At 49.6% G+C, this 20,287-nt stretch overlaps 1 protein-coding gene across 3 annotated transcripts in view; it reads left to right on the top strand.

Moving 5' to 3' along the window:
* The window catches only part of CAPN11 (calpain 11), a 106,934-nt gene that overhangs the window by 79,303 nt on the left and 7,344 nt on the right, over positions 1–20,287 (top strand). For all 3 annotated transcript variants that reach the window (XM_040351767.1, XM_040351766.1, XM_040351765.1), the window contains 10 exons: positions 1,431–1,505; positions 3,521–3,681; positions 4,293–4,462; positions 7,918–7,929; positions 10,100–10,311; positions 11,812–11,851; positions 12,363–12,428; positions 12,533–12,590; positions 15,756–15,820; positions 16,027–16,095. In XM_040351767.1, coding sequence (XP_040207701.1) covers positions 1,431–1,505; positions 3,521–3,681; positions 4,293–4,462; positions 7,918–7,929; positions 10,100–10,311; positions 11,812–11,851; positions 12,363–12,428; positions 12,533–12,590; positions 15,756–15,820; positions 16,027–16,095 — 928 coding nt within the window. The remainder of the gene's footprint in view (positions 1–1,430; positions 1,506–3,520; positions 3,682–4,292; positions 4,463–7,917; positions 7,930–10,099; positions 10,312–11,811; positions 11,852–12,362; positions 12,429–12,532; positions 12,591–15,755; positions 15,821–16,026; positions 16,096–20,287) is intronic.

Here is a 20,287-nt window from a genome sequence, read left to right as displayed (position 1 = left end):
ACTGCTAACTCACAACACATATCTATCCTCAATAGCATCTTCACACAAAACGGTGGCATTAGCATCTCACAATGGACAATGGAATGCAATCACAGCTTTCATCACTACAGTAGCAGACTTGGCATATCAACAGCCTAGGTTAAACAGAGGAATTAGTCACTATTGACCGGTTGTGGGTCAGTATGAAATCACTTGAATATCTCAAGATATCCTGCAATATGAATTATCAGTCACATCTCATGTACTTTCTAATTAATATTTATCAGTCACCCTATGCCCAAAAGGGACACAGGGTGACCTAGACCCAAGAGTTATTAGTGGCGCTGGCCCAGGAGTACCCCTCATCTTTCAAAGGTCTCTGGGTGTCACGGGTCATTCCGTTACAGAAGTTTTTTTTTTATCTTTTTCAAGAAGATTTCACAAAGTTAGAGGCTTAGTTATCCTTAGTGAAAACTATTCTGCTGAAAAAGAAACGAATTAAAGCCAAACTGTACCCATAACAACTTGATAAAAAAAGTTTTTTTAGCATGGAACATACATTCCGCATTAATAATTATGCTATGTAAATTGCCTCCTAGCATCTTTCCTGTTTCTTTTTGCTGGAGGCTGCCATTTTGTTGAAGCCCAGAGCAGCAGCAAATCTTTAATCTGTCAGTGGCTCAGATTTTTTTTCAAATGACACCCTGATAAACCATGTCACCCATAAAAGGTGTCCAGATAACATTACACCAGCATTTATCTGAACACACTGGACATTATATTGATTTTTAGATTTAAAGCGGATGTCCGCTGAAAAAAAAAAAATATTAAAAGCCAGCAGCTACAAATACTGCAGCTGCTGACTTTTTTAATATTAGGACACTTGCCTGTCCTGGAGTCCAGCGCCGTCCGCAGCAGAGGACAAACAATCGCTCGTCACTCTGCTGCCCCCCCCCCTGCCGTCATCGGTGAGGGAACCAGGAAGTGAAGCGCTCCGGCTTCACTGCCCGGTTCCCTATGGTGCATGCGCGAGTCGCGCTGCGCCTGCTGATTGACTCCCGCTGTGCTCTGCCGAGTGGGCATATGGGACACAGAACCTAGATCAAAAAGACTTGGTTTAAAATTCAATAACTGAATGCTGATCCTCCCAGAGAAGAGTGCCTGGATAGGGAGGATAGAGAGGAACTCTCAGCCAGGAGGGGATTCTAATTCTGTCCATTCTGGTCAGGGCTGTGTAGAGCCACTCGGTACTGACAACGCAGTGTTGTTGTACATGGTAAGTACAGGTCCATGATTGGGCCTTAGGGGCAATATATAGGATCGGTTGTAACTGTGTGGTGGCCTATTACGGGGTCTGCTGGTTGGAAACGTTTCTCACTTCTGGGGGGAGCAGACTGTGATGTACAGTAACGATCTTCCTTTAAAATTACTTCTCTCTCCTCTGATCTCAGCTCCTCCGAGTGGAACGAGGTTGACCCTTCTGAGCGTGAAGACCTCTGCCTGAAGATGGAGGATGGAGAGTTCTGGTGAGTCAGTGCAGGGGATGTCTGAGACGACCGCAGATCTGTATTGGGGGGAGTGGGTGCAGATAACTTTTCTCCAACCAAAACTTTGTTTATCCCCCATCCTTGTCCTGTGCTACCTATCTATCCTCTCCCTGGGTCCTGTTCTGTCCTCCCCCTTGCCATGGGTCCTCTACTGTCGTCCTCCCCCTTTTCCTGGGTCCTCTACTGTCCTCCTCCCCCTTGCCCTGGGTCCTCTACTGTCCTCCTCCTCCCCCTTGCCCTGGGTCCTCTACTGTCCTCCTCCTCCCCCTTGCCCTGGGTCCTCTACTGTCCTCCTCCTCCCCCCTTGCCCTGGGTCCTCTACTGTCCTCCCCCCCCCCTTGCCCTGGGTCCTCTACTGTCCTCCTCCTCCCCCTTTGCCCTGGGTCCTCTACTGTCCTCCTCCTCCCCCCTTGCCCTGGGTCCTCTACTGTCCTCTCCTCCCCCTTGCCCTGGGTCCTCTACTGTCCTCCTCCTCCCCCCTTGCCCTGGGTCCTCTACTGTCCTCCTCCTCCCCCCTTGCCCTGGGTCCTCTACTGTCCTCCTCCTCCCCCCTTGCCCTGGGTCCTCTACTGTCCTCCTCCTCCCCCTTTGCCCTGGGTCCTCTACTGTCCTCCTCCTCCCCCCTTGCCCTGGGTCCTCTACTGTCCTCCTCCTCCCCCCTTGCCCTGGGTCCTCTACTGTCCTCCTCCTCCCCCCTTGCCCTGGGTCCTCTACTGTCCTCCTCCTCCTCCTCCCCCCTTGCCCTGGGTCCTCTACTGTCCTCCTCCTCCTCCCTTGCCCTGGGTGCTCTACTGTCCTCCTCCTCCCTTGCCCTGGGTCCTCTACTGTCCTCCTCCTCCTCCTCCTCCTCCCTTGCCCTGGGTCCTCTACTGTTCTCTCTCCCCCTTGCCCTGGGTCCTTTACTGTCCTCTCCTCCCCCTTGCCCTGGGTCCTCTACTGTCCTCTCCTCCCCCTTGCCCTGGGTCCTCTACTGTCCCCCTCCTCTCCCTTGCCCTGGGTGCTCTACTGTCCTCCTCCTCCTCCTCCCCCTTGCCCTGGGTCCTCTACTGTCCTCCTCCTCCCCCCTTGCCCTGGGTCCTCTACTTACCACCTCCTCCTCCCCCTTGCCCTGGGTCCTCTACTGTCCTCCTCCTCCCCCCTTGCCCTGGGTCCTCTACTGTCCACCTCCTCCCCCCTTGCCCTGGGTCCTCTACTGTCCACCTCCTCCCCCCTTGCCCTGGGTCCTCTACTGTCCTCCTCCTCCCCCTTGCCCTGGGTCCTCTACTGTCCTCCTCCTCCTCCCCCCTTGCCCTGGGTCCTCTACTTACCACCTCCTCCTCCCCCTTGCCCTGGGTCCTCTACTGTCCTCCTCCTCCCCCCTTGCCCTGGGTCCTCTACTGTCCTCCTCCTCCCCCCTTGCCCTGGGTCCTCTACTGTCCACCTCCTCCCCCCTTGCCCTGGGTCCTCTACTGTCCTCCTCCTCCTCCCCCTTGCCCTGGGTCCTCTACTGTTCTCCCCCCCCCCCCTTGCCCTGGGTCCTCTACTTACCACCTCCTCCTCCCCCTTGCCCTGGGTCCTCTACTGTTCTCCCCCCCCCCCCTTGCCCTGGGTCCTCTCCTCTCCTCCCCCTTGCCCTGGGTCCTCTACTGTTCTCTCTCCCCCCTTGCCCTGGGTCCTTTACTGTCCTCTCCTCCCCCTTGCCCTGGGTCCTCTACTGTCCTCTCCTCCCCCTTGCCCTGGGTCCTCTACTGTCCTCCTCCTCTCCCTTGCCCTGGGTGCTCTACTGCCCTCCTCCTCCTCCTCCCCCTTGCCCTGGGTCCTCTACTGTCCTCCTCCTCCCCCTTGCCCTGGGTCCTCTACTGTCCTCCTCCTCCTCCCGCTTGCCCTGGGTCCTCTCTTAACCACCGCCCCCCCCCCCTGGCCTTCCTCTGTCCTCTCCTTGTATTGCCCCACCATCCATTCTCTCCTAATTGTGTACCCCCCCCTCTCTGTCCTTCGTTCTCCTTCCCCACCAGGATGTCTTTCCAGGAATTCTTGCGCCAATTCTCTCGGTTGGAGGTCTGTAACCTCACCCCCGATGCACTCAACAAAGATGACCTCAGCAAGTGGCACACAACGCTGTACGATGGCACATGGCGGAGGGGCAGCACAGCCGGTGGCTGCAGGAACAATGCAGGTAGGTGTACTCCTTCTTCTGGAATTAAAGGAGGAGGGAATGGCTGCAGCTGCTGGGACATGTTACATGTTCCACACTAAATACAGGTGGAACATCCAAGATTGCAAGTGATAACTTGCCACAAATTTTGTCTGTTGACTTGCTGCAGATTTCCCTAATTTCAGTTGACACTTTTTTCCCCAATTTGTTGTAAATTTACATGGCAAGTCTCTAGCAAGTGCAAAGTTGCAGTGTTGAGTCTACAGTAAGAGCTCTGCAAGCCTCCAACATGAAAATTCTGCCACAGTGACCCCTTGTGGTGTGATGACTATTGCACCCAGATTTTTGTTTCAACATTTCTAGGTGGCTTAGTCAGGCCATCGTTCAAGGTTATAGTCTTTAGAATTGGGTTCCTCCTTGTCTTGTTAAGGTGTTTTCTACTACAGTAGATCTGTGAGAACCTCTTGGACTCCGGCTACTATTTCCTAGATTTGCAAGGCTGCCACCTGTTCTTCTGTTAAAATGTCCTCAAAGTTCTACCAAACGGATGTCTCTGCTTCATTTGAGTCCCAAGTGTTGCATCTTTTGCTACTCTTGGATCCCTCACCTCCTTGTCACGTTTCTGCTTTCAGCCACATTCTGGATCAATCCTCAGTTTAAGGTTACTCTGCTGGAGGAGGACGATGACCCAGAAGATAATGAGTTGGCCTGCAGCTTCCTTGTTGCACTCATGCAGAAAAACCGCAGGAAAGAGCGGAAGGCCGGAGGAGACATGCACACAATTGGCTTTGCCGTGTATGAGGTGGGTATAAGAGTGGATCCCAGGTGATAGGGGAAGGGGGTAGGTGAGTTTTAAATGGTAAAAAAAAAAAAGGGGTAAATACTGCGCTAATGGTGCTTATGTGACAAAATTAAACTAAGTGAATAATGAGCTGCGACATAAAACATGTGATAATCATGTGGAAACAACTGAGCAAAGGAAATGGTGGCGCTAAAATAACAACCGCTGACGGAAACAGGCTTTTTTCAAATCTCACTGTGTCATTACATTACATGCCCCCACTGTGCCATCACTCGCCCCCACTGTGCCATCACTCGCCCCCACTGTGCCATCACTTGCCCCCACTGTGCCATCACTTGCCCCCACTGTGCCATCACTTGCCCCCACTGTGCCATCACTTGCCCCCACTGTGCCATCACTTGCCCCCACTGTGCCATCACTTTGCCCCCACTGTGCCATCACTTTGCCCCCACTGTGCCATCACTTTGCCCCCACTGTGCCATCACTTTGCCCCCACTGTGCCATCACTTTGCCCCCACTGTGCCATCACTTTGCCCCCACTGTGCCATCACTTTGCCCCCACTGTGCCATCACTTTGCCCCCACTGTGCCATCACTTTGCCCCCACTGTGCCATCACTTTGCCCCCACTGTGCCATCACTTTGCCCCCACTGTGCCATCACTTTGCCCCCACTGTGCCATCACTTTGCCCCCACTGTGCCATCACTTTCCCCCCACTGTGCCATCACTTTCCCCCCACTGTGCCGGCCAAGACGATCTCCCTATTCAGTTACTTGGGGAGACACAGCCCTGTCTAAATAATGTGTCCGGGTTTCAGACGGACTGAAACCCGGACACATAATTCAAAACTCGAACTGTCCGGGTGAATCCTGGACAGGTGGCAACCCTAAGTACTAAGACCCCCGCAAAGGTTCATCTGCAAGCTTCTGTGACCTTGCCCCAGGAAGGTCCACCTTATCTGGTAAGGTTCCATTTTTCACCTTTACAACTCCTTTAATGTACATGGATTTTCCATTGTGGGACTGGAATTCCTTTTTCTTTTTAGACACATTGGACTATTTATTACGATTACTTAAAGCGGATGTCCACTGAAAAAAAAATAATTAAAAGCCAGCAGCTACAAATACTGCAGCTGCTGACTTTTAATATTAGGACACTTGCCTGTCCTGGAGTCCAGCGCCGTCCGCAGCAGAGACGTCCTGCCCGCAGTCTGCCCAAGACTGTGTGGCCGGAAGTGGGTGCAAATACCTGTCTTTAGACAGGTATCTGCACCCCTCCCTCCTGAAAGGTGTCAAATGTGACACCGGAGGGGGGAGGGTTCCGATCAGCGGGAGTTCCACTTTAGGGTGGAGATCCGCTTTAATATTTTTTTTTATTCAATAGATTTTTGCCATTTATTATTTCATTTTTATATACGCATGAACATTTGCTAGTTTCACTCACGGATTTTTTTTTCATGCAGAAGGGATCTGTGTGATGGTTTGCGTCTCAATTTCATTATATTTAGCGTTTTATATACCTTTGGTGCCCTTCACTGTATGCTACTTACTTATTTTTGTATTAGTCACATGCACTTGTTTAACCTACTTTTTATTAGAATGGTTTTCCATTACATATTTCAATAAGTACTTGGATTTTTCTACATACACCCTTAGGGCTCTTTCACACGGGCGGCCCGTTCAGGTCCGCCTTTTTTTTTTTTTTTGCGGACCTGAACGGTCGCTCCGTGCTCCTCTATGGAACCGCGGATGTCAGCGGTGACATGCCCGCTGACATCCGACCCGCTCCTATCCGCCAAAGTGTGACGGAGGAAAAACCTACTTTTCCATCCGTCTATCGGATCAGGTGAACACGGACAGACGGTCCGTGTTCATCCGATTCCCCATAGGGTAGGGTGACCAGACGTCCCCAGTTTCAGGGGAAAGTCCCCTGATTGAGGACACTGTCCCCGGACCAAGTCTGTCCCTGGTTTTGTCCCCAGATTGGATTTAAAGTGGAGTTCCACCCATAAATATAACATTACATCAGTAGTTTTAAAAAAATGTCATTAGTCCTTTACGAATTTTTTTTTTTTTTTTTTTAGATGCCTTCAAAGTGTTGTTGCTAGGCAGAATAGTTAATCTTCCCTCTTCCTGCACCTAGGTGCTTAATGCTTCCTAACCTACACCGCACAGACTCCTGGGAATGTAGTGGGTGTAACTTTCCAGGAGTCTGTGCACTCCCCAGTCTCAAAGAATCATGTGACTTGGACAGCACAGGTGCTGAAACCTGATCTGACACTGCTTGTGCAGCACTGAGCATGTGCGAGATTTGCAAGGCTGAAATCCAGGAAGTCATACAGTCTGGCTTCATGATGCCCACACTTAAGATGGCCCCAGTCAATTTCTATTTTATAAAGTGTCTAAATGCTGTAACAACCTAACAAAACGGACCTTAGTTTACAGACTAACTTTACTAGAATACATTAAGCTTGTGTATTACAGGGGTATTTATATTTAAAAAGTGAAATTGTGGCCGGAACTCCGCTTTATTAGGGGGCAGGGGCAATTTCAAGGACAGTCAGTGCAGAATAAAAAAATAAAATAAAAATTAGAATTACACCCCCCCGCTCCGCCTACTAGCTTAAGGGTCGTATTTCTTCCATTATCTGTGCCCCTTTCTGATGATCATGTGCTGGTTGGAGCGGAGGGAATATTTCTTCAGTCTCGGGCGCATGCCCATTCAGCTCCGCTCGCATGTTCTTCTGCCTTGGCTCAAATCCTGACCAGCCGCCTGCCTATCTCCTTGCCTTCCCTGGTGTGGTGATCTTCCTCCGCTCCCCATCCAGTAGTAGCCGGGGCCCGAAGAGTAAGACTTGAGAGGCTGTGAGGCAGTGGTGGGCGGCGACGGGCAGAGAGTCGCTGATTGCCGCCATTACTAGTAAAAAAAAAATATGTCCCCGGATTTCATTTTAAAAATCTGGTCACCTTACCATAGGGGAGAGCGGAGTTCTGACAGGGCGGTCCCTGCACAGTGTGCGGGGACCGCCCTGTCATCCGCCGGCTCAGCGGGGATCAACGGAGCGATCCCCGCTGAGCAAGCGGAGGTGCATGGGGCGGATCATCAATGATCCGCCCCATGTGAAAGGGGCCTTAATGTTATTTTAGCGCCACTATTTCCTTTGCACAGGTGAGTGGGGGGAAAAAACTCCTATTTTAAGGCTAATACTCTGTGTATAAGGTGGGGTCTGTTAAGGGTTGGTTCCAGTTGTGGGAGAGGGGGCGGTGAGGAGCATAACACTTTGTATAAGGTGGGGATGTGAAGGCCCGTACAGTGTCCCAGGGGTGGATATTACTCTGTATATGAGGTAGGTGGGTGTTCAAGTGTCTGCAGAGCATTCCTAGGGATTGTGTGAACTCATAATGTGAACAGACCTTTTACTTCTGTAACATTCTCTTCTCTTTCTCTTCATTTCAGGTGCCAGACGAGGTAGGTACACAATTTTTTTTTAAAGTGGATATAAACTTGACTTCAGAGTTTTCTTATGGCATTCGGATACGGGGTGCCTAATTTAGTAGGTGGCGAGGTAGTCCTGGGGAAGAGTACACAAGTAGGTGGATGGACAAAAGAGGTAGGTATCAGTGGGTAAGCACATGTAGGTTGGTCTGCAGAGGGTGAAGAGACATAAAATTTAGGTAAGGGATCGGTGGGCACACAGGTCTAACAGGGAAAACGGACAGTGGGTCTAGGGATGGCAGACAGGTGGGGATGTGGGTCTGGGTAAGGTAGATGGTAAGAAGAGCAAGTCTGGGTAAGGCAGACAGGAGGGCAGGCAGGTCTGGGGAAGGTGGGGACAGGAGGTGAGACTGCTCTGGGGAAGGTGGACAGGAGGCGAGACTGCTCTGGGGAAGGTGGACAGGAGGCGAGACTGCTCTGGGGGAGGTGGACAGGAGGCGAGACTGCTCTGGGGAAGGTGGACAGGAGGCGAGACTGCTCTGGGGGAGGTGGACAGGAGGCGAGACTGCTCTGGGGAGGTGGAAAAGGAAGGTAGTTGGGTCAAAAGAAACTATACAGATGGGGAGGTGTGTCTGTAAAAGGTCGACAGGGGTGGATGCTGGTCTAGGGAAGGCATATAGGGGGGTAGGTGGGTTCTGGGAAGGCAGAAAGGAGAAGTGGGTGGGCCTGGGGAAGGTCGACGGAAGGGGAAAAATGTCTGGGGAAAGGCTGACGGGAGGACAGGCTCTTCTGGTAAAGGTGATGAGAGGGAAGGCAGGTTTGGGGAAGGTGGACAGAATGGGAGACTCCTCTGGGGTAGGTGGATGAGAGGGTAGACTACTTTGGAGAAACTAGACAGGAGAGGAGTTGTGTCAAGAGAAAGCAGGCAGGAGGGGAGGTAGATTTGTAAAAGGCTGACTGGAATGGCAGCTGGTCTAGGGAAGGCAAATAGGAGGGTAGACGCATCTGGGGAAGGTGAGCACAAGGGGAAGCTGTCTGAGGAAAGTGAGACAGGGGGACAGGCTCACCTGGGGAAGGTGACAGGAGGGCAGGCAGGTTTGTGGAAGGTGGGACAGGAAACCAGGCAGGTCAGGGGAAGGCAGCAGGAGGGCAGGTTCATCTGAAGAAGGTGGCAGGCAGGTCAGGGGAAGGCGGCAGCAGGGGGCAGGCAGGCCGGGGAAAGGCAGAAGGGGGCAGGCAGGTCAGGGGAAGGCAGCAGCAGGGGGCAGTCAGGTCGGGGAAAGGCAGCAGGGGGCAGGCAGGTCAGGGGAAGGCAGCAAGGGTGAAGGCAGGTCAGGGGAAGGCGGCACAAGGGCCTGCAGGTCTGAAGAAGGAGACAGGAGGGCAGGCAGGTCAGGGGAAGGCGGCAGAAGGGCAGGCAGGTCATTATCTGAAGAAGGCAGAAGAAGTGCCTGCAGGCCAGATGAAGGAGGCAGGGGGGCAGGCTTATCTGAAGAAGGTGGCAGGGGAGCAGGCAGGTTAGGGGAAGGCAGCAGAAGGGCCTGCAGGTTAGGGGAAGACGGGAAGAGGGCAGGCTTATCTGAAGAAGGCGACAGAAGGGCCTGCAGGCCAGATGAAGGAGGCAAGAGGGCAGGCTCATCTGAAGGAGGCAGGAGGGCAGGCAGGTCAGGGGAAGGCGGCAAAAGGACAGGCAGGTCAGGGGAAGGCGGCAAGAGGCCAGGCAGGTCAGGGGAAGGCGGCAGAAGGGCCTGCAGGTCAGGGGAAGGTGGGCAGGCTCATCTGGAGTAAGGGAAAGGCAGATGGGATGGAATGTGAATTTTGAGAAAGCGGACAAGGTATGAGATAGGTCTGTGACGGAAGGGACAAGAGGAGAGGTGGGTCTCGAAAAGAGGGGTGGGAGCATAGGCCCGTCTGGGAGGGCAGGCGGGTGTTACAGACAAGGGTAATACACTGTCGGCAATAAGTTGGTGTTAAGCTTTTGTTGGCGGGACTGTATCCTATATGATCTCTGGACCTTGCTTGGACACTTCTAGGTTAGTTCAGATCTCGCACGTCATTCCACCATTCTATTAATCAAAGTAAGCTGAATAAGTCAATCAGATCCAAGCTGTTGGAATGGGGGACTCTGATTGGTAACTGGGATAAACTGATACCGTTTTATTTTCGGATTAATTACCTGTTCTTATCTCTTCCTCTTCCACAGTTTAAAGGTTGCCAGAACGTCCACCTCAAGAAGGATTTCTTTCTCCGTCACCAGTCCTGCGCCCGCTCAGAAACTTTCATCAACCTGCGAGAAGTCAGCAGCCCCATCCGCCTGCCCCCCGGAGAGTATATCATTGTCCCATCAACATTCGAGCCACACAAAGAAGGCGACTTTGTGATTCGAATATTCACAGAGAAGCATTCAGACATCCAGTGAGTGTGCAGAGTGCTATGTATCATCATCTCCTCTGTTCTGCCAGGTGACACTCTGCGAAGGGCAATGATCCAATGGCTCCAATTATATGCCAGCATGCTACTGATAATAGATCAATGGCCAATGTGATTCGCTAGTATGACTTAGTGTATTAGAGACAGGAATGTGGACAGTGGCGATGTGTCCATAAAGGGCGCAGGAGCTCCGCCCCCCCCCCCTTCTCCTGCACCGATCTAATCCCCATAGATAGATTCGGGCATTGCACGAATCTATCTATGGTCGCTGCTGACACCCCCCATTCAGGGTTCCAGGCTCTTTTCGGTCACCTGAATTACAGCGGTGGGGGTGTGTTTTGGAAGCATAGGGCTGGATTCACAAAGAGTTACGCGGGCGTATCAGTAGATACGCCGACGTAACTCGGAATCTGCGCCGTCGTAAGTTTAAGTGTATGCTCAAACTGAGATACACTTAAACCTAGCTAAGATACGACGGCTTGCCCCGTCGTATTTTAGGGTGCAATTTTTCCGTTGAGTTCGGCGTAGAATATGTAAATGACTAGATACGCCGATTCACGAACGTACGCTTGCCCGTCGCAGTAAAGATACGCAGTTTCCGTAAGAGATACGCCGCGTAAAGATAAAGCTGCCCCCTAGGTGGCGTAGCCAATGTTAAGTATGGCCGTCGTTCCCGCGTCGAAATTTGAAAATTTTACGTCGTTTGCGTAACTCGTATGTGAATGGGGCTGGACGTAATTTACATTCACGTCGAAACCAATGACGTCCTTGCGGCGTACTTTGGAGCAATGCACACTGGGAAATTCCACGGACGGCGCATGCGCCGTTCGGGAAAAACGTTAATCACGTCGGGTCACCAATAATTAACATAAAACACGCCCCTCATCCTCATTTGAATTAGGCGCGCTTACACCGGCCCCGTTTACGCTACGCCGCCGTAACTTAGGAGGCAAGTGCTTTGTGAATACAGCACTTGCCTCTCTGACTTACAGCGGAGTAGCGTAAATACGATGCGCTGTGCCACCGTAAAAATGCGCGGATCTACCTGAATCCAGCCCATAGACTCTAAAAGGCATCCAAAAATGTCAGAAGCGGGCGCAGCGCTGTGCGTTCGCTTCTCACTCAGCTGTATGTTAGCAAAGCTAAGGAATCCGCTTTGCTAACATTGAACCCCCTTTCAGCCAATCGGGTGCGCCGGGTCTGTGTTACCTGTCACCTGATTGGCTGAAATGACAGGCGCTGTGATTGGACGCCTATCGGTGTCCAATCATAGCAGGGGACGAGAGGAGGAGCGGGCGGGAGAAGACATCGGGGTTGGGGAAGAAATCGAGGACAGCGCCTGCCACCGTCACCCGCTGCCCAAGTACCGGGCAGATAGGGGGGGGGGCACAGTGGCAGCGTTTGATGGGCACGTTTATTTTTTTACATTTTTTTAGGGGGTTGACATTTTGAGACTTCCCCTAACCTATCTGTTCTTCTCTTTAGGGAGCTCGATGAGGAAGTCACTGCAGATATACCTGACCAGGTAAGATTATATTTTTTAATAATTTTATTTTTTATTCATTTGTATAGCATATAGACAAATATCACCGCAATATACAACACACATCAGACTCTGTGCCAAAAGAGCTTACACTCCAATGTCCCCAACATAGTCGCACACTATTATATATTTATATAGTGCTGACATATTCTGCAGTGCTGTACAGAGAACACTGAGCCAGTCTCTGCACCAGAGGAGCTTACACTTTTAATGGCCAACCAGAGCCACCTATTACTATACATATATGTAGAGTTCAAGTGTCTGAAATATTTTTCCATTTTTATTTTTTTTTATTTTAGTATTGTCCCTCTGGGCTCTTAGCGGCTCTGTCCATTTGTTTCTTCAAGTTTAATATTGTCAGAAAGTATATCCCTTGCTGCACTGACACAGAGTGACAGATAGGGGGCAGCAGACCTCAGTGTCTCTACACTGGGGTAGAATATGGAGGTGGCTTCACACGTGACATCTATCTTGTGGCCTTGTGTCTTTTTAGGAAGAGATCTCAGAAGATGAAGTGGATGATTCCTTCAAGTCTATGTTTCGGCAGCTGGCGGGAGATGTGAGTTGACCGATTATCTGGCGATGGATCAGATATGCGCCGGATTTAGAACCATCATAACCTGTCTGCAACAATAATTAATTGTGTCCGTTTTCTCCACTTAGGACATGGAGATCAGTGTTTTTGAGCTGAAGACCATCCTCAACAGAGTGGTGTCCAGACGTAAGTGAAAGATGGGCTCCTGGGAAGCAAAAATTGATCAGGTGTCTGGGGATCTGGTATTGGTGAGTCAGGTGTCCAGGGATCTGTTACAGTGAGTCGCTCTGCTATGCTGGAGTGCAGATCTCACTGGTGCCATGGGGAAGTGAGCTTTGTGTACCGGTAGGTAGATCTCACTGGTCATATGGATATATGGATACTGGGGAGTGAGCTGTGTGTATTGGAGAGCTGATCTCACTGGTCATATGGATATATGGATACTGGGGAGTGAGCTGTGTGTACTGGCCTGCAGATCTCACTGGTGGCATTGATACTGGGGAGCGAGCCATGTGCAGATCTGACTGGTGACATGGATACTGGGGGGTGAGCTGTGTCCTGGAGTGCTGATCTCACTGGTGACATGGATACTGGGGGGTGAGCTGTGTGTACTGGGTGTATATCTCGCTGGTGACATGGATACTGGGGAGTGAGCTGTGTGTACTGGGTGTAGATCTCACTGGTGACATGGATACTGGGGGTGAGCTGTGTGTACTGGGTGTAGATCACACTGGTGACATGGATACTGGGGGTGAGCTGTGTGTACTGGGTGTAGATCACACTGGTGACATGGATACTGGGGAGTGAGCTGTGTGTACTGGGTGTAGATCTCACTGGTGACATGGATACTGGGGGGTGAGCTGTGTGTACTGGGTGTAGATCACACTGGTGGCATGGATACTGGTGAGTGAGCTGTGTGTAATGGGTGTAGATCTCACTGGTGACATGGATACTGGGGGGTGAGCTGTGTGTACTGGATGTAGATCTCACTGGTGACATGGATACTGGGGGGTGAGCTGTGTGTACTGGATGTAGATCTCACTGGTGACATGGATACTGGGGGGTGAGCTGGGTGTAGATCTCACTGGTGACATGGATACTGGGGGGTGAGCTGTGTGTACTGGGTGTAGATCTCACTGGTGACATGGATACTGGGGAGTGAGCTGTGTGTACTGGGTGTAAAACTCACTGGTGACATGGATACTGGGGAGTGAGCTGTGTGTACTGGATGTAGATCTCACTGGTGACATGGATACTGGGGGGTGAGCTGTGTGTACTGGGTGTAGATCTCACTGGTGACATGGATTCTGGGGGGTGAGCTGTGTGTTCTGGGTGTAGATCTCACTGGTGACATGGATACTGGGGAGTGAGCTGTGTGTACTGGGTGTAGATCTCACTGGTGACATGGATACTGGGGAGTGAGCTGTGTGTACTGGGTGTAGATCTCACTGGTGACATGGATACTGGTGAGTGAGCTGTGTGTACTGGGTGTAGATCTCACTGGTGACATGAATACTGGGGGTGAGCTGTGTGTACTGGGTGTAGCTCTCACTGGTGACATGGATACTGGGGGTGAGCTGTGTGTACTGGGTGTAGATCTCACTGGTGACATGGATACTGGGGGGTGAGCTGTGTGTACTGGGTGTAAAACTCACTGGTGACATGGATACTGGGAGTGAGCTGTGTGTACTGGGTGTAGATCTCACTGGTGACATGGATACTGGGGGTGAGCTGTGTGTACTGGAGTGTAGATCTCACTGGTGACATGGATACTGGGGGTGAGCTGTGTGTATTGGAGTGCCGATCTCGCTAGTGACATGGATGCTGGGGAGTGAGCTGTGTGTATTGGAGTGCTGAGCTCACTGGTGACATGGATACTGGGGGGTGAGCTGTGTGTACTGGGTGTAGATCTCACTGGTGACATGGATACTGGGGGGTGAGCTGTGTGTACTGGGTGTAAAACTCACTGGTGACATGGATACTGGGGAGTGAGCTGTGTGTACTGGATGTAGATCTCACTGGTGACATGGATACTGGGGGGTGAGGTGTGTGTACTGGATGTAGATCTCACTGGTGACATGGATACTGGTGAGTGAGCTGTGTGTACTGGGTGTAGATCTCACTGGTGACATGGATACTGGGGGGTGAGCTGTGTGTACTGGGTGTAAAACTCACTGGTGACATGGATACTGGGAGTGAGCTGTGTGTACTGGGTGTAGATCTCACTGGTGACATGGATACTGGGAAGTGAGCTGTGTGTACTGGGTGTAGATCTCACTGGTGATATGGATACGGGTAGTGAGCTGTGTGTACTGAAGTGCAGATCTCCCTGGTGACATGGATACTGGGGGTGAGCTGTGTGTACTGGGTGTATATCTCACTGGTGACATGGATACTGGGAAGTGAGCTGTGTGTACTGGGTGTATATCTCACTGGTTACAAGTATACTGGGAAGTGAGCTGTGTGTACTGGAGGGTAGCTCTCACTGGTGACATGGATACTGGGGGGTGAGCTGTGTGTACTGGAGTGCAGATCTCACTGGTGACATGGATACTGGGGGTGAGCTGTGTGTACTGGGTGTAGATCTCACTGGTGACATGGATACTGGGGAGTGAGCTGTGTGTACTGGAGTGCTGATCTCGCTGGTGAGATGGATACTGGGGGGTGAGCTGTGTGTACTGGGTGTAGATCTCACTGGTGACATGGATACTGGGGGGTGAGCTGTGTGTACTGGGTGTAGATCTCACTGGTGACATGTATACTGGGGGGTGAGCTGTGTGTACTGGGTGTATATCTCACTGGTGACATGGATACTGGGGGGTGAGCTGTGTGTACTGGGTGTATATCTCACTGGTGACATGGATACTGGGGGGTGAGCTGTGTGTACTGGGTGTAGATCTCACTGGTGACATGGATACTGGGGAGTGAGCTGTGTGTACTGGAGTGCTGATCTCGCTGGTGACATGGATACTGGGGGGTGAGCTGTGTGTACTGGGTGTAGATCACACTGGTGACATGGATACTGGGGAGTGAGCTGTGTGTACTGGGTGTAGATCTCACTGGTGACATGGATACTGGGGGGGTGAGCTGTGTGTACTGGGTGTAGATCTCACTGGTGACATGGATACTGGGGGTGAGCTGTGTGTACTGGGTGTAGATCTCACTGGTGACATGGATACTGGGGGTGAGCTGTGTTTTCTAGAGTGCAGATCTCGCTGGTCTCTTCTCCTGCTCTTCAATATGTGGAGAAAATCTGTGAATTCTCAATATATAAGCACTATTGGTGATGGACAATGTGGAAATCTTAAGTCTCTGAGGGCTGTCTCTCACTATGTCTCCCTTCCTCCCCAGACAAAGACCTGAAGACCGATGGCTTCAGTACGGAGTCCTGCCGACAGATGGTCAACCTGATGGATGTATCCTTCTTCCGCCAGACTCTGACATTTCTGCCATTAGTTAATTCTTGCTTTAGCACCGGTCCGCGGCCCAGGGGTTGGGGACCCCCTATATGTTATAGGTTCAATCACACCTTTTAGTAACTTGCCACCACCATTTCCTGTTTTGGGGTTCCTGTTAAGATTTTTGTGGTATTTGCAGCGGATCCTTAACTCTTTCCTTACAGAAAGACGGCAGCGGGAAACTAGGTGTTGTGGAGTTTCAGATACTTTGGAATAAGATCCGAAATTGGCTGGTAAGAGCTGCTAGAGACCGTTCAGTAATTCTAGTCCATTTCTATGTTGTATGTTTCATAAGCCATAGGCCCCTTTCACACGGGGCGGATCAGTAATGATCCGCCTCCGTATGCTCAGCGGGGATTGCTCCGTTGATCCGGCGGATGACGGGGAGGTCCCCACACTGTGCAGGGACCGCCCTGTCTTTTCTCCGCTCCCCCTTATGAGGGGATCGGATGAACACGGACCGTATGTCCATGTTCATCCGATCCGCAGACGGAAGAAAAAGTAGGGTTTTCTTCCGTCTGCAGAATCGGATCATTGCGGAGGCGGATGAGATCGGGTGTCAGCGGATGTTCATCCGCTGACACCCGCAATCTCATAGGGACCAATGTATGTCCCGTTTTCATCCGCAAACGGATGGATGAAAAAGCGGACATACGGTCCGCAGGTCTGAAAGGGGCCTTACAAAGAAAACAAAGTGTTCTTGTGAGGCTGATACTTTGTGAGCTGGTGGTATGAAGGTGCACAGAGGGTTTTCCTGGCTTAATGGGTACACCAAGTAGCCTATATAGCCGGCCATAGACGTGCAATTCCTCCATCAACACAGTCAGTGTCTTGCAACCCGTCGTTGCAGGAAAGAAAATTGCTAGATTTCCTTCAACAACATAGTGCAGTGTCGATGAGGCAATCCCTCTCGCGGAGCTACTGGGCTGGATTCAGATAGGAGATACGACGGCGTATCTCCTGATACGCCGTTGTATCTCTGAGTGCGGCCGGTCGTATCTATGCGCCTGATTCAGAGAATCAGTTACGCATAGATTTTCCTAAGATCCGACCGGCGTAAGTGTCTTACATCGTCGTATCTTAGGCTGCATATTCATGCTGGCCGCTAGGTGGCGCTTCCGTATAGTTACGCAAGGAATATGCAAATGAGCTAGATACGCCAATTCAGAAACGTACATCCCGCCGGCGCATTTTTTTTACGTCGTTTACGTTAGGCTTTTTTCGGCGTATAGTTACCCCTGCTATATGAGGCGTAGCTAATGTTAAGTATGGCCGTCGTTCCCGCTGCCGAGTTTTGACATTTTTACGTTGTTTGCGTAAGTCTTTTGCGAATACGGCTGTACTTCGAATCCAATACGTCCTAGCGGCTTAATTTGGAGCAATGCACACTGGGATATTTTACGGACGGCGCATGCGCCGTTCAAAAAATACGTCAAAAACGCGGGGTCAAGTAAAATTTTAATAAAACACGCCCCCAACATCCCCATTTGAATTAGGCGGGCTTACGCCGCCACACATACGTTACGCCGCCATAACTAAGGGCGCAAGTTCTTTCTGAATACAGGTGAGGAGTTAGGAAGGTGTCCTTGCCAGGAGAACACACAGTGATTATTCCTAGTGGCTATAGCTGCTGGCAATAATCGCATGAAAAATCCGACATGCTGTCTCTGTACCCAAGTCGATCGATGGATCAACTTGGCTACAATCAGCCTGCCCATAGAATCTTGGCCAGTCCCTGTTGACACTGCTTTGATTCCAACTATTAGACCTGTGCACTGGCAAAGAACTTGTTCGTTTTCGTTTCATTCGTTTTTTTTTTTTTGCTGGATTTTGGAATTTCTGGGCCAGATTCACATAGAATTAGGTTACTCCACGGCGGCGTAACGTATCCTATTTACGTTACACCGCCGCAGGTTTACAGCGTAAGTGCCTGATTCTCAAAACTCTTACCTGTAAACTTGTGGCGGTGTAACGTAAATCCGATCGGCGCAAGGCCACCTAATTCAAATGGGGCGGGCACCATTTAAATTAGGCGCCAAACGTACTGCGCATGCTCCGTCGGGAAAATTACCCGATGTGCATTGCGCTAAATGATGTCGCACGGACGTCATTTGTTTAGACGTTAACGTAAATGGCGTCCAGCGCCATTCACGGACGACTTACGCAAACGACGTGATTTTTTAAATTTCGACGCGGGAACGACGGCCATACTTAAAATGGCTTAGAACACCTAGGGCTCAGCCCTAATTTTACGCGGCGTAACTCAACGGAAACAACGTAAAGTTAGATCGACGGGCAGCGCGGACGTTCGGGAATCGCTGTAACTAGTCATTTGCATATTCTACGCCGACAGCAATGGCCTCGCCACCTAGCGGCCGGCCTAGAATTGCATCCTTAAGATCCGACAGTGTAAGTCAATTGCACCTGTCGGATCTTTTGACTATCTATGCGTAACTGATTCTATGAATCAGCCGCATAGTTAGGACGGGCGGATCACAGAGATACGACGGCGTATCAGGAAATACGCCGTCGTATCTCTTCTGTGAATCTGGCCCTCTGGATTTTGGAATTTCTGGATTTTGGAATTTTCGAAAATCTGAAAAAAAAAAAAAGAACATCAGTAAAATTCGAAATAACTAACTAATAATAACTATTAAGTTGTAGGTATTGGAATTTCCTTTCAAATTTGGCTGTTAGTGAATGTAACAAATAAAAATGTATCTGAAGGTACGAATTATCCGAAATAACGAATACCGCATCTAAACAAATGGCATGGCACAAATGAATAATAATAAAACGTTATTATTACTAGATCGTTGCATTCCATTTGTTTAGATGCGGCATTAGTTATTTTGGATCATTCGTAACTTCGGATTAATTTGTATTCTTTTTGGGGCAGATCCACAGATCCATCTGAGATACGCTACGCCGCCGTAACTTACTTTTTTTGTTTTGAATCCTGGAAGAATTTGCGCCGTAAGTTACGGCGGCGTAGTGTATCTCTCGCGGCGTAACGGCGCCTAATTCAAATCGGCGAGTAGGGGGGCGTGTTTCATTTAAATGAAGCGCGTCCCCCGCTCCGAACGAACGGCGCATGCGCCTTCCCTAAATTTCCCACCGTGCATTGCGCTAAATGATGTCGCAAGGACGTCGTTGTTTTGATGTGGACGTAAATTACGTCCATCGTGATTCACGGACGACTTGCGCAAACGAAAAAATGTTTTTAAATTAAACGCGGGAATGACGGCCATACTTAACATAGCAGTTGTAACTATACGCCACCAAACAGCAGCTTTAACTATACGCCGGAAAAAGCCGACTAGAGACTGTAAAAGTACGTTCGTGGATCGTCGGAAATAGCTAATTTGCATATTGACGCCGATTACGACGGGAACGCCACCCATCGGACGCCGAAGAATTGCATCTTGGATCCGAAGACATACACCTGTCGGATCTAACCATGATGCCGTCTTATCTTGGTTTGAGGATTCAAAACAAAGATACGACGCGGGAAATTTGAAAGTACGCCGGCGTATCAGTAGATACGCCGGCGTACTTCCTTTGTGGATTTGCCCCTTTATGTTCACCAACAGCCAAATTTTAAATGAAACTTAAAATTTTCACATTTTCTATTTTTAGGAAATTCGAATTTCGATATTCCAAAATCCTGAATATTGAATTTCCTAAAAATCGAAAATTTTAAGTTAGGAAATTCGAAATTTGAAAATTCGAAAATCCAAAAATTCGGAAATTTGGGAATTTTCATTTAAAATGTGTCTGTTAGTGAATGTAACGAATACAAATTCATCCGAAGTTACGAATTATCCAAAGTAACGAATGCCGCATCTAAACGAATGGAACGTAACGATCTAATAATAATAAATACGTTTTATTATTATTATTTGTGTCATGCCATTTGTTTAGATGCGGCATTCGTTATTTCGGATAATTCGTAACTTCAGATACATTTTTATTCGTTACATTCACTAACAGCCAAATTCGAAATGAGATTCCAAATTTCTGAATTTTGGATTTTCAAATTTCCGCTTTTCGAATTTCCTAACTTTTTTTTTTTTTTTTTAGGAAATTCGAAATTTCGATATTCCAAAAATCTGAATATTGAATTTCCGAAATATCGAAAATTTGAAGTTAAGAAATTCGAAATTTCAAAATTAGAAAATCCAAATTTCCTAACTTCAAATTTTAGATTTTTAGGAAATTCAAAATTTCGAATTTTATAACTTTGAATTTCCGAAGTTTCGAAAATTTCAGAGATTTTCGGAATTGACAAATTGTTGTCAAAAATTCAGAACTAAACGAATTGCACATGTTTACCAACCATCTATGGCCGGCTCAAAGCTGATCAATGTGTTTGTAAAACTTTTTTTCCATCGCGTAATTTCAGTAAAAAATACAACTTGCATG

The sequence above is a fragment of the Rana temporaria genome, chromosome 4, assembly GCF_905171775.1.
Source record: "Rana temporaria chromosome 4, aRanTem1.1, whole genome shotgun sequence".
In the NCBI taxonomy this organism is placed as follows: Eukaryota; Metazoa; Chordata; class Amphibia; order Anura; family Ranidae; genus Rana; species Rana temporaria.
Note: the sequence above shows the minus strand (reverse complement) of the source record. Positions and strands in the feature narration are given on the sequence as shown.